The following is a 13631-nucleotide window of genomic DNA, read 5'->3' as shown; positions in this document are numbered from 1 at the left end:
ATCCTAATGAGGATATGTGCTTACCTTTACTATCCTAATGCAGATATGTGCTTACCTTTACTATCCTAATGAGGGTTTTCAGCTGGTAGATGTGGAGCTGCAGGTCCATGCGGTCTGTCAGCCACGTGCACACGACACTCATGGAGCTGGTGTACCATTGCTGCAAGAGAGACACGACTTCTCCAGCACCCCCACGGGGCTCTGTGCGACGCCCTGGCTGATGCTTGTGCCCCCAGCATCCCCTCACACCCACCTTTGCCACCTGCCAGCCTGCTCATGGGGGCCACAGACTGACAGGGGAGACTGGCATCTGCTCTTACACAGAATTGCCATGCATGGGCTTTTAAATTTTAATAACAACAATAACAAAAAAAAAAAACCAAAAAAAAAAAAACTTATTAGGAAGGTAACGGCCACCAGTAGTGCCACAAGGTTTTGTAATCTGATTTTGCCAGCATTGATGTGTGTTTGGCTCGAGCCATGTTTAACCTGTTTCCCCCACAGTGAGAACACAGTCCTGCCTTTAAAGATGTCTGTCCCACACTCAGGTTACTTACCATTTTCAAATTGAATTGTAAACAGCCACAGGATGAGTCTGGGACCCCGAGGGTGAGTGGAGGGGAGGTTCATGCAGGGCCAGATTTGGCTGGGGGGAAGGACACTGGTGAAAGCACCTACAGGTGGGTGTCTGCCCAGGCTGCGTGGGAAGTGCTTTGGTTTCACCCTCACAGTTATGAAAGATGGAAAAGCAGCAAAGAAATCAGCTTGTTTCAAGCTGCTGAACTCACAGGGCCCCTCCAGGGGCTGAAGTTGTGCTGCTGTCTGTGAAAAAGGCTCGCAGCAGTGTGGCAGCAGCCTGCCATTCCCGCAGTGCAGGAAGGCTCTGCTGGGCTGTGGATCAGAGCCCTGCTCACGCAGGGCTGACATGGCACGTCTGATGCCACACAGATGAGCAGGGAGCTTTTGACAGGAGGAAAAGCAAAGCCTTGGGGGTGGGTGGGGAACCACAAAACCTCCCCACGGTGCACAGCACAAGGGGTGGCTACAAAGCAGGCAAAAACCCATAAAACCCATCACACCTCTGTGTGGGCAGTTGCACCCTTCTCGTGATCTCTCTTATACGCAGAGATCAAATCCCATACTGCAGACCAGATGCAATTAATCTGGAACCAGTTAAAATACTAAAAAAACTCCACCAGACCAGTTTATGAAGATCCTGACAGAGCACCATCCAAGTTAGTTTGGGATGCAGCTGCCTCCCAACAAGCCTGAAACCTCACACCAGTCCAAGTCAGGTCTTGGTGCCCCCCTCGGTGCCCCCTCAGGCCGGGGGTGTCTGACACAGACCATGTCCTTTCCTGCTGCTAGCACAGCAGGAGAATGGAGACAACTGAACATTCTGTAACTGCAAAACCCGCCAGTGATTTGCTTCCCTCCATCCTTTGACACTGGCACCCACAAGGTGGCATGAGGCTCACCAAAGCAAACAAATAACTCTAAACTAAACCTGCCCTGCACCACAAAAATGTGTGCTCAACACACATCTCTGAGCTGTGTAGCAGTACACCCGGGAGCTGCACGGGGAAGAGTTTTTCCCCCAACTCCAATGATGCTCTTCTAATTTCTACACCCCCTCTTTAAAAAATTGAGAAAATAAAGAAATGAGTCACTGAAGAAATGGCATGTGGTGACCTCATGCTCAGTGCTTACACCTTGTGCAACTTGTGGCAGAGATTCTGCTGACCCTTCATCTCCAGGACAGAAAGCTGGCAAGAGCTTGGGTGAGACTAATTGAGACTGGCAAGCAGGAGCTCTCAGCTGTCACCTGAGGTGCTGGCATCAGAACAGGGTTGAACAGTGAGTGAAGCAACCTGGGTCACTGGTGTGGACCTGCTGAGCACAGGAGACATGAAGGTCTGGTGGGGCTTCATACCTTCCAATCCCTCAGACTAGTCTGGGAAGTCAGGGTGTCCCTGGATATCCCCTGGGAATCCCAAGTACCTTGACCCAGGACAGCCAACAGCCAGCTGGTGGTTGGGTGGCACAGAGCAGCTGCTGTCCCTGGGGATCTGCCTGGCTTCCCGTGAAATGCTGCAGACCCACGCGGGCAAACCAGAGAAATTGTTAATGTTCATAAAGCTGCTTTTCTGCAATCGGTGCTTAACTGAGTCATGCTCTTGGGTGACATTAGCTGTGAGCCAGGGCTGCGCTGGCACATGGATGCCCAGGTCAGCCAAACACCTCCTTCCCCTTCTGCCCCCTCTTCAAATGGGAGCCCCCAGAGGAAGGGCACAACCAGGTGTTACACACACACCCCCTCCCTTCCCCTGCCGCCTCCCATCTTCCACAGAACGATCTGCTGGCTGTTTGTGTCAACTCTACGTGAGATGAGAAGTCCCTGGCAGGGGCAGGTCCTGCCACTTCTGTCTGTCCCACGCCACACACGCCCACAGGGCTGTGATCCCAAACAGAAATCATAACCTCTGCCAGGAGGTTATTGGCAAGGTGACTTTGCTGCTGTGAGAGCTACCAAGTAGGCAAAATTAAATGCTTTTCTGTGTTTCTGGAGGGCACTTCAAACACTCTGGGTTCTGGGGAGATGCAAACTCCTCTGAATCAAGAGTGAATTGCACCCCTCTCCTCTCGAGCAGCGGCTGACAAGGGCTCAGCCAGGCGTAGCGCTCGGCTGCATGAAAGGAGCTCTCTTTCTCAAAGCCAACTTACTCCTAAGACTTTCTGCTTTATGAGAAAAAGACAAAGTCTAATTCATTGATCTTGATACACAAAACCGTCACGTCACTTCATAGAGCACACACCAACTGCTGAATTTCAGCCCTGCATATTCATAAAAATAAGTTAGCCCATAAATTAAATGTTCCCTTTAGCTATCGCTAGTGTTGATGTGCTATAAGACGCATAAGCCCTCTGATTCATGACTAACCTACCAAAGAAGATAACATTTGCATATGACTATATTATTAAAAAAACAACAAAAAAGCCAAATGCTCCTAAGCAGAAACGTATTCACCTCAGACAAAAGAGCACAGAGTGGTCCTGTGGGGACACTGGCCACGTTGCTTTCTCCAAGGGGGCCTGCCATTCCCTCAGGGGCAGTGGGGTTCATGCTGGGGACACAGGGTCCCCTTGGGGATGCAGCTCCAGCCTTGTGGCTTGTCCCCAAAATAAGGTGCAGAGGTCACAGTCCAAATACTGAACTTTGGGGCTCTGCCAAGAGGTTTGCAACACATTTCAGCCACATTTCTGGAGCCACAGCACAGCTGTGGCATGGGCACACCAAAGTAAGTACCATAAATACATTTTCTGCAAAAAACTTCTCATGCCTGGTTGTAAAGAACAAATAGACCTCAGTGATGGTCCAGGCCTGTGGACAAAACTCCACATGTAACTCACTGTAGCACATTCACATTACAGGTGCTGCTGGCATCCCTGTCCCTCACCTAGGGGACAATTTACACTCACTCTGGGGGCACAGGGTGAGGACAGGCTGTGGAGTCTGCATCCTCATGGATGCATGGTGGGTACCATTCCTCCATCAGGATGTGAGCAGGGAAGGGTGCAGGGCTCTGGCAGAGGCAAACCACAGCCCCAAGGCTGCACACCATGACCCAGCCCCAGCAGAGAAAATGCAGACACTATCAGAGCTCAGTCCTGCAAACAGGTACTGTATTTGTACAGACAGGAATTCAATCCCTCCTTCAGGTTTGTTTTCCTGTTCTCCTGTCTTTCATAACAACCCTCACTGCTGGCTGCTAGGCTGGGTGGATGAGGTGGGCCATGGGCCAGCTGGGATGCACCAGGATGGGCATTTAGAGGAGCTGGAGCATTACAAAAGGTGCACTTCTATGGCTGCCCATCCAACACCCCAACCAGCTTGTAATAAGCTCACTTGTTCCCCAGCCCTCTGCCTTCTTTTTTTTTTTTTTTTTTTAATGCAAAAACATGATCAATAAGTTCCTGAAATAGCAAGTTTGTCTCTGAATACATAAATTGTAGAAATTGGTATGAATAAATCTGCAAGTAGCACAGTGAATGTGGCACATTTTATCAAAACCCAGCCCTGTGCTGGGTTCCTGCGCTTTCCGGGAGGTGGTGTCATTACACACACCCAGGAACATCTGCAAACCCCCTTTCTCTTTGGTGTGAGCTGAATCGAAGCATGACCTCCTGTTCCTTGCCATGAACCTTGAGTTCACACTCATATTTTACATGTTACAGGAAGGCACAGCTCACCCCAGGAGTGCTGCAAACAGAATCTCGTAAGCCAGATGCAACACTCCTTCTTAAGGCACCTGAAGGAGCTGTATTCTTCATTCAAAAGCTTACATACTAGTAGCTTAAGGTCACTTCAGCTTTTGTAAAGAGTGGGACAAAACCAGGAATGCTTATAGGGCTGGGTTGTCAGCAGGGTAGCAGAGGGATTACAAGGAACCTGTGACTCTGCCTCTTTCTGCCTTTACTGGTAGTTTTTTTGTGTGTGAACAAGTGCCATACAACAGATTGAGGCTGGTATAAAGGCCTGGGACTGTGCAAGAGCACCCTGCTGAGCCTCAGCTGTGCTTGCAATTAGCAATAGGCATGAAATGATTATTGTTGTGGTGGCTGATGGCAATCTGAAGTGACAAGTTTTATGGGGGAAGTTGTAGTAGGGATGTTCAGCAAGTTTCTGCAAACCATTAATCGAAGGCTGCAGCACAGTTTAGTCAAAGCTATTTTATGTCATTCCAAAGGTCTCACAAGGATGCTGAAAGAATATTTTTCTGCTCTCAGTGCCTTGGAACGGAGTTTTTCTAGGTCAGGGATTCTTTACTGCCCTATTTAGTGTCAAAAATACCCATTTGCCTCAAATTAGCAGAAAGCTTGTAGTTAAGGGCTAGAGATTAGGCATACAAAATTACTCAGCAGGTGACTGCTGGGTGGATTTGGGGTTGAGAAGTCTTTAAAACTGACTACAAGACATTATATACTTCTGACAAAAGAACATAGTAATCCTACCTGCTTGCTTTAACCACTGTTGTTTGTCTATTATTATGTGCTTTAATGCTCATAAGAGCAAAACTACTGGTGATACTACTCAATTACCATAGTAACTCTCCCCTATGACCTCTCATTTCAGTACTCGCTTTCCAACCAGAACCAATCCAAGCAGGGCAAATCTATTTAAAACTGTGACACACACTGCACAAAGAGGCTCCGAATGCTGGCTGGCTCCCTCTCTTTGTCTGGGACATGGGCTTGTTTTGAAATGCTGAAAGGCAGCTTTGAAATGAACCCTTGAATTCAAGGTGTTTCAAAGATGAGGAACTGGATGCTGGGCAGACGCCACCACAGCATCCCTGAGCTGGCCAGCACGAAACAAGGGGACCATAGGGGTGGGAAGGGAGAGAGGAAAAGGTGACTGTGAGTCTTACTTCCCAAAGGAAAACTGAACCTGCTCTCAGGCAACAGATCAAAGTGATCTGATCAGCCAGGAAAAAAAAAAAAAAAAAAAAAAAAAAAGACCAACTCTTTGTTTCTGGCATTTGCATCCCTGTCCAATGGGCCAGAAGCTCAGGGGCTGTGATGATTTGCAACTGCTGACAGTAGGGGACAGCTGACAAAGCTGTGTCCAGCCCAGTCCTGGGTGGCCCTGAGATCAAATTGGGTATTTGGTGTTGCCACGTGTATTCATGGCAGCCACCTCCCCTGAGCAGGTGCCATCTCCACAGGGAAGGTGGGGACGCAGCCACAGCAGTGCAGGGACACGCTGTCTGGGCACACAGCTGCCAGTGTTGGAGGAGGACTTGTGTGGAGAGTGGGAGCAGAACTCTCCAGGAGCAGGCTGCCAGCCCCAATCCCTTCCTGCACTCTCAGAGTGCCCAGCAGCACAGCCAGGTTTGTACATCAGAAACGGCTGCAGCCCTGCAACCCCAGATTTCCCTATGGCAGTCACTGTCCATTCAGTCTTCTCTGGCCACTAAAATGTTCCTGTCCACCTTCCCTCAACGTTTCTTTTGCTCTTGGTCCCAGGCAGTCATTGCTGTTCCAAAAACTTGGTAAAGGCAGCAAGCCCAAAGCCCAGGGCCTCACAGCCAATGCAGTTCCTACTCCTGTCTATCAGAAATAAAGAGATGTTCCCAGCGTGAACGTGCACAGCAGCTTATGCAATCCCGTTTCCACCAGCCAGCTCTGCTGGGATGCCGGGTGTGGATGAGGGCAGTGACTCTTGCCCTGCTCCCAGGCACTGCCCTGCTCCCAGGCTGGCAGAGCTGAGCCCAGCTGTTTTTCAGGCTGTTCTGGAAACCTGAGCTTTGTGTTGCTGCAGAAGATGTGCTGTGCCCCAGGCTGGGAGAGTGGGGATAGAGCAGGGACGGGGCCTTGGTGTCACAAGTGTGTCTGAAAAGCTTGAGTTCAGACATGTGGCAGTGGCCCTGGAGGAGGAGGAGGCAGAGCTGAGGTGGGTGAAAAGCCACAGGCACTCAGGCACAAACACCACTCTGGGCCAGTGTCAGTGAGGAGACTGAGATGGACCTTCTGCAACACCACGAAGAAAGAAGAGGCACACCTCTCCCCTGCAAGCATATGTTTTCTGGATGGCAAGCAGAGACCTGTCCATGCAGCACACCCCATCCCATCCTCTCATCAGCTTCCTTTGCCACTACTCAACAAAATCCATACTGTGCCCTGGTAATTTCTCCACAGAGCCCGGCTGAAGGGCTCACCGGCCCTGCCCTTCGCTGGGGACCGAAGAACCAGCCAAAGGCAGCTCAGCATTTGGAGGTACAAAACCTCCTCCAGCACAGAGGGCCAAACCTGCAGTGGGCTCAGGGCTGAGCCCCCAGGCAAAGAGCATCTGGCTCGGTCGTGTCCTGGCCGCAGCCATGGGTGGCACCAATAATGACCCAGCCACTCTTTCGATTTACACCTGCCAAGGATTTGGACCATTCCCCCAAGCTGGGCAGGGCACAGGGCTCAGGGCACTGACAACGACATTGCTGTGGGAGCCCAGGTTTTCCAGAAGCACCGAAATTGGTGTGACACTGCCCACGTTACAGAAATAAGTTTAGCGGCTCTCGGAGCACACAGCTAACCATAAAATAAGCAATGAGTTAATATTGCAGGCATTGATCAGCTAGTCTTACAATTAATGCTTCCAATAAAAAAAAAAAGCCCCCCTTTTATTCAACAGAATAAGAAATTAAACACTTGAGGGCTCATTCTAAAGAATGAATGAAATTGAATAAGCTACCTAGCACTTGAGATTCCCAGCGAGTGCTTGAATAGAGCAAACCTCCTGAGTTGAATGGATTGCCTTTTGGGACCAATTTGTCTCTTTTCACTCTTTATTCCTCCTTTTTTGCTGACAGATGTACAAAGGCGGAACTGCGCTGTGCAGCTTAGCTACATGCACCCACAGCAGCTGTCACTTTTGTCGAGCAAGTTAATCAAGCAAATGCCACCATATCCCACTTTCTATAAGGAACAACATGTTATAGACAGTAGTCTTGGGAGACGGGGAGGGAGGGAGAGAGACTTTATTTTAACTTTGAGTAGCTGGTATTTTTTTTTTCTCCTCTGTGTGTAAAAAAAAAAAAAAAAAAAAAGGAGGAAAAAAGAAACAGCCAAACCCAGTAGCACAAGCTGACACTTTTGTTTTCCTGTGGAACAAATATTTAATATGATTTTAACTCTAATTTGTACTAGAAGGAGAGCTGTCTGGTTTTAATTAAATTTAAGGGACTTAGGGGAACACAGTTAAAAAAAGAAATAGAAGCTTTTTGTTTGCATTAACGCTTGTTGATAATAATATATTGATTGTCAATTGCTAAGCCCAAAAGATTAGTGTAGTAAATAGAATTATCTGAATGCCACAAGTGAAGTGCTAGCTTCCCGTCCCTGCTTTTCCCTTTGTGAGGCACTCTGAATCACTGGTTGTTATTTATACATTTTCTTTGATAAAACCAACTTGTGTGGCTGATTTTTTTTTTTTAAACCCTGCCTCATTAAGTGTATAATAGCATTTACGTGTGGGGCTTTCTGCTTTTTAGCCTTTCAAGCTTAAGCTTATATTCCTCTCTCACAACCATGTTTCAAAACTTGGGATGTTCACAAACAATTGGATACACACCAATATTGTATATATCAGATGCTCTCTTGCTATTGCCAAAGACTAGAAAATAACAGAACATTATCCACAAAGAGTAAATAAATAGTTATCGTCCTGCTATGCTGCTGCACGCCAGATAATAACGCTGTCCGGTCATTAGGCAGCTTTTCTGTGGCACATAATTCTTTAAGTTAGGTATGAAAAGCCAACATCAGAAGTCGGTGTGTTGGTGCAGCTCCACAGAGCACACGGCAGAGCGCTGGGAGGGCTTCAGGCAGCCCTCAGGCTGCTGGTAGAAAGATGATTCACCCCAAATTCAGACCCTTAGGAAAGTATCTTTCAGAAAATAAATCTAAGCTTTGGTGACAGTTTGCACTGTGCTAATTTAACTTCTCTGCAGGGTCTTTGCCTTGGTATGTCCAGGAACTGTGTGCATGAAGTGTCAGTATTTGGGATTCGTGACCCCTCTGCCAAACTGGGAACCCCACGTCTGCACCTCGCCCCTGTGAGAGAAGCCTCTGTTAGCTGTGCTCAGCAGGGCTCTGGGCGAGTGGTCCTCACAGCAGGCAACATGACCCTCATTTTCAGAACTAAGCCTCTCTATAAAACTCCACATTAAATTCTAGAGATCTGGCAAAGTGATAAAAATTCTGGCAATTTGATAAAAATCCCCTGAAACCTTGAGGTCTCTTTTTTAAATAAAATTTTGACCTTATTCTACCAAAGCCTTGTGAATAAGTTTGGAGTCTCCCAGGTCACACTCACAGCTATTACTGAAGTAAAAGTATTTTCTTCCGTGGTATTTTATGTACCACTCTAATGCTATCACTGCGAGTACACACAGCGTGTTCTTCAACATCCACCCCAGAGCTGTGAATTCTGGATGCCTTTTACTCTATTTTATATTCCTTAACTACAAAATTTCATTCTTGTTGACAACGTACCAATATGAGGAAGTTACAAAGTCAAAGGGTCTCGATATGAAAATAATTTGTATTATTATTTAATAAAGTCACAGTCCCTAACGTTGCCTAATAGGGTTAAGCTGCTAGCCAGAGCAACTCATCATCTGTCTAGGATGCAAATGGCATCACCGAATTACATTATTTCTTTCCCCCCCCTTTCCCAAAAATAAACCACAAAACAACTTTGAATGGCGTAAGAGCTCTGCCTTCCAGCAGGGAGGAGCGCTGGGAAGGAGCGCGGGGAAGTGCCGCACGCTCTTTGCAGTGCATATGGCACCTGAGAGCCCCCAGTGCTCGGAGCTGGGCTCCAGGCCGTGCTCAGCCTGCCGCCTCACCCTTCGCTGCCTGGGCAGGTACCCACCACAGGGGCTCATGGCAGGGAGGCCGGGGCTCCTGGGTGCTGCCTGTGCTGCTGGGGTGGCACAAATCCCCTGCTCTCCAGAGGGGCACAGCCCAACCTGCATGCTCCCTGCTGCGGATTTCTCCCTGCTCTTAACCCAAAATGTTATTCCTTTTCAGAGGGGACAGGGAGGGTCAATACCTTTTGTGTTGGTGTGCCCAAGAAGCTCATCCCTAATAGCCCCCGCTCCTAGTGCTGCACAAAGCAGTAACACCTACACATGTCCTGTCAGCTGTGACTCCACAGCCATGGTGGCTGCAGGTTGGTCTGTGCCGACCCTCAGTGGCTTTGCAGGCGATCTGTGCACTCTCAGCACACGGGCAAAAGGTTCCCACAGCAGGGACACAGCCGGAAAGGGATCTGCAACACTACTGCTCCTGCAGGGGGGAGGAACAACTCTGATGCTGAGTTGTACTGTACTCTGATGCCTTGTACTCATTCAGGTGGTCTCGAGCTGCATTTCAAGGTGGTCTGCTCTGCTAGCCAGACACCAAAGTCTGCCTAGCAAAGAGCCCTACACTCACATCCCCGCAGAAGTGATGGGTGAATGTGCCAGTGACTCCCTTTCTTCCCGGGGGAGAATCTCACGGAAAAATGCACCTGCAGTGCTGGCTCCTCTCTTCCTACAGCCAGGGATAGCCTGGTCCCAGTCTGCTGGGGTTTGCTGCCAGCAAACACTCACACCAGCCCCACACACAGATCATCTCTGAATCCATCCCAGCCACGGGCTGCTGCTGCTGCTCTGAGGAGGGCAGACCTGCCAGGCCATGTGCTGGTCATGCCTGGATGGAGGGCAGCAGCAGAGAAAACTGCAGGAGAGACCCTGTGCAAACAACTACTGGCCCATGGCAGGGGGTGCAGGAGTTGGTGGTCTGGGAAGGAAGCAGGCTGCCACCCCAAATTTCTCTCCCGTCCACAGTATCCTCAAACCAGGGATATTCCATGCTTAAACCTGTTGGGTTTGCAGGCTGAGTGCTTCAGCAGGTGCCTCATTTCCTCTCAGAAACTGGACAGTCCTAATTCTCTTTATACACTGAATTACACCTCCAGAAGATACCTTTTTTAGGTAACAGGTAAAGCCTGTCCTGGCTACATGAACCCCTGAACTGGAAGACCCTGCCTCTCCAGGCTGTGCTGGCATGGAGAATCCCAAATCCCTACACACAGAGCAGGGGCCTGGGCACAGCACCAGGTGGGCTCTGGTGCTGAGCTCTCTCTCCTTCACTGCAGATACAGCTCTGCAAAGTGCACAGCATTCACTAGGAGCTGCCAAATTAAATCCCCAAAAACCTGCTGCTTTGCAGGAATTTGCAGACCTCCCTTTTCCTAAATGAAAGAGCTTCTGCATAAAAATCTATAAAGGCGCACAAACAGAAAACCACTCCTGTATGGATGCTTGTTCTCAAATACATTTTTAACTTATAGAATATTCTCTGCTTATTTCCATTTTTCAAAAAAGAAATGAAGTTGACATGTTAAAATATGAGTTTCTATATAAAGCAGCCTAGTAAAACCACAATATCCACACAACTGCTATTTTTCTGTCCTGATTCCAGAGCCCTGTTAGTGTGAGGCAGTGATGATAAAACTGGCTGCACAGTTGTTCAGTAAGACGCACAGCAATGCATGTTATAGAATACTTTCATTATACTTGTTATCACTTTAAATTAGAAGCTGTCATGAAGTGGGACTTGATAAACTTTATCTGCTTCTTTTATGCATGCAAATTCCAAAAAAGTAGCTAGAGGCTGCCTGGACATTGCAGCAGCTTCCCTGGTCTCTCTCCTTCCTGGGGTTAAACACCGGGCGCAGTGCGCTCCCTGCCCGAGTCCCAGCAGGCATTTTTGAATGCTGATATCATACATCCAGGGCCAGGCTTAAGCGAGCACCGGGAAAGGAAAGAGCCGCAGATCAAGAGGAACAAAATGACCTGGGCCGGCTAATCCGGCACGCACCGCTGGCCGGCGCGGGCTGAGCAGCAATTGTGTGGCACTGGGATGCAGGGGGAGGAAAGGAAAAGACGGATTGAAGGCGCTGCTGGAAATCAGACAATTCCTCATTGTCCCGCAGCGAGAGCTGCTTTGGGCAAAGGCTCCGGGCACAGCCGGCAGGAGGGAGCGCAGCCCGGCTCAGCCCCGCGCACTGCGGGCACGGCGCGTCCCGGCCCTTCCCACGCTCCCGCACCCCTGGATGCAGCCGGGACCGCAGGAGCAGGGCTCAGCAGCCAGGCTCTCCTCCCTGATGGCCCACAGGATGGAGCTCCGCTCAGCCACAGCCTCCCAAAATCAGCTGGAAGGCAGAGCGCACCGCGCAACTCGTCCGCAGTCATCAACGCGCAGAGAGCTCCTGGTCAGAGGCTGCCCAGAAAAAGGATCTCTCTGGATGGAGAATTCCATGCTCCTGCTTCCCCAAAGCCTGGGCTACTCACATCTACCAGGAAATAAATGATCTTTCACTCAGTGCCAGCCCCAAAACACAAATCTCTGACGCTCAAAAGCACGGTGCAGATGATGTTAGCAAGCCTGTGCTGACCTTAACGTAACGGAGCAATCAGTCTGCCTTCTTAGAATGATTAATGGAAAATCTCCTCTGGAAAAGAAATCAAATTAACTGTCTTCAACCAAATGTCTACTGGAACACGAAAAGCTGTTCTGATAAAGACATTTAGGAGGGGAAAAAACCCCTTTCAAACATGTAAAATCCAGTGACAGATCTAGGATTTATTTTATTAAGACTCTCCCTAAAATAAATTAAATGGAACCTACTTAAATGAGCACTTCAGGAAAGAAGCCTTGCTGAGGGGGAGCCAGGAGGCCATGTGCCCAGTGCATGCCTGGGCTGTGTGAAGCTAACAGAGGGGAATATCAGAGGACAAGGGCTGCCTCTGAGGAGTTGTGTCAGTCCTAAGCTCCTCTCCCCTCTTCCCTGTGATTCCAAAAGGGCACAGAAGGACAGTGTACTCTATGCCTCCTCTGGACAAAGAAAATTAGTCCCCTAAAAGATATACTGACAACTGCTACCACAATTTTATGCTTTTTCCCAGCAAAAGTCCTGCAGTGAGATCAACTCCAAGTCCAGGTCTGAGCCTTGCCAAGCCAGCAAAGGGCAGCAGAAGCTGCACGGCTCTGGTTCCTCCAAAGATGCACAGAGAGGGAAATGTAAGCTGTGAACCCTTGAGATCAATGTGCCTAATTGTCTTAATTTCACAACTCACTCTGGAAGGGGAGAGAGGGGGGAAAAAAAAAAGCAAAAAACAACAGAGAAGAAATAGCTCAGTGGAGGCCATATCAGGATGGGAGTGGGAGAGAGTTAGTGCCCTAATGAGCAGTCTAGCTGCGTGGGAAGGAAACAGGTTGTTGTCTGTCTAAGAGAAAGTGGTGAGTGTGGCTACAAGCAGATACGAGATGGGAGCCCAGCGCGCAGCCTGATATCCGTTCTTCCCCTGATCCTGCAACCCGGCCTCCTGTGAGTAATTCCAACTCACAGTGAGTAGCTCCACTGACTCACAACCAGGCTTTTGAGATTGGAGAGGGGAAGAAGAAGGGAGGATGGGAAGGGCTCTGTTTTGGCATTTAATTGTGCCATGCAAGGCTTATGGTCTAGCAAGAAATGTCATGATCCTGCAAGCATGCCTTGAAGGAGCTGCCAAAATTCAAGTGAGTAACCCTGCTAAGGGCAAAAGCTTTGATTTTAAGAATAAGCTAATGCCTCAGTATCTGCAGAGGACTTGCTGAATTAACTGATCTAGCTGTGTTTTTTATTTTTTCAATATACTCAGGTGTGCTATCAGGCTCTAATGTGTAGGTACTGAAACATATGCTGAGCTGCCTGTGGATCCTCCAGTGACAAATGCTTACTCAGACTCCTGGAAGTGTGTATAAGGATTCTGCTGAAGCCTTGAGACTCACACAGTGTCCTGCATCCTTATTATCTCTGATATTTAGAAGTCAGATACCAGCAAGGGCAGCCTGCTTTGGAAACATGAAGATAGTCCTGCACCATGCCCCCAGCACTCCTGCTGGGCTCCTGGCTGAGGGATTTTGGTTTCTTCCTAAAATCCATCAAAATCCACTTGATGCAACATCTGCTTTGGGATATCACTGGTACTTCCTAAAAGGCAAACTCAGTTGAGCCTGAGGGACAGGACTTGATGCTGGAGCCT

At 48.8% G+C, this 13631-nt stretch overlaps 1 protein-coding gene across 13 annotated transcripts in view; it reads right to left on the bottom strand.

The window, feature by feature from the left end:
• CADPS (calcium dependent secretion activator) overlaps nt 1-13631 on the bottom strand; it is a 206109-nt gene that overhangs the window by 2981 nt on the left and 189497 nt on the right. For all 13 annotated transcript variants that reach the window (XM_072934705.1, XM_072934712.1, XM_072934707.1 and 10 more), the window contains one exon: nt 56-160. In XM_072934705.1, coding sequence (XP_072790806.1) covers nt 56-160 — 105 coding nt within the window. The remainder of the gene's footprint in view (nt 1-55; nt 161-13631) is intronic.

The sequence above is a fragment of the Taeniopygia guttata genome, chromosome 12, assembly GCF_048771995.1.
Source record: "Taeniopygia guttata chromosome 12, bTaeGut7.mat, whole genome shotgun sequence".
NCBI classification, from domain to species: domain Eukaryota; kingdom Metazoa; phylum Chordata; class Aves; order Passeriformes; family Estrildidae; genus Taeniopygia; species Taeniopygia guttata.
Note: the sequence above shows the minus strand (reverse complement) of the source record. Positions and strands in the feature narration are given on the sequence as shown.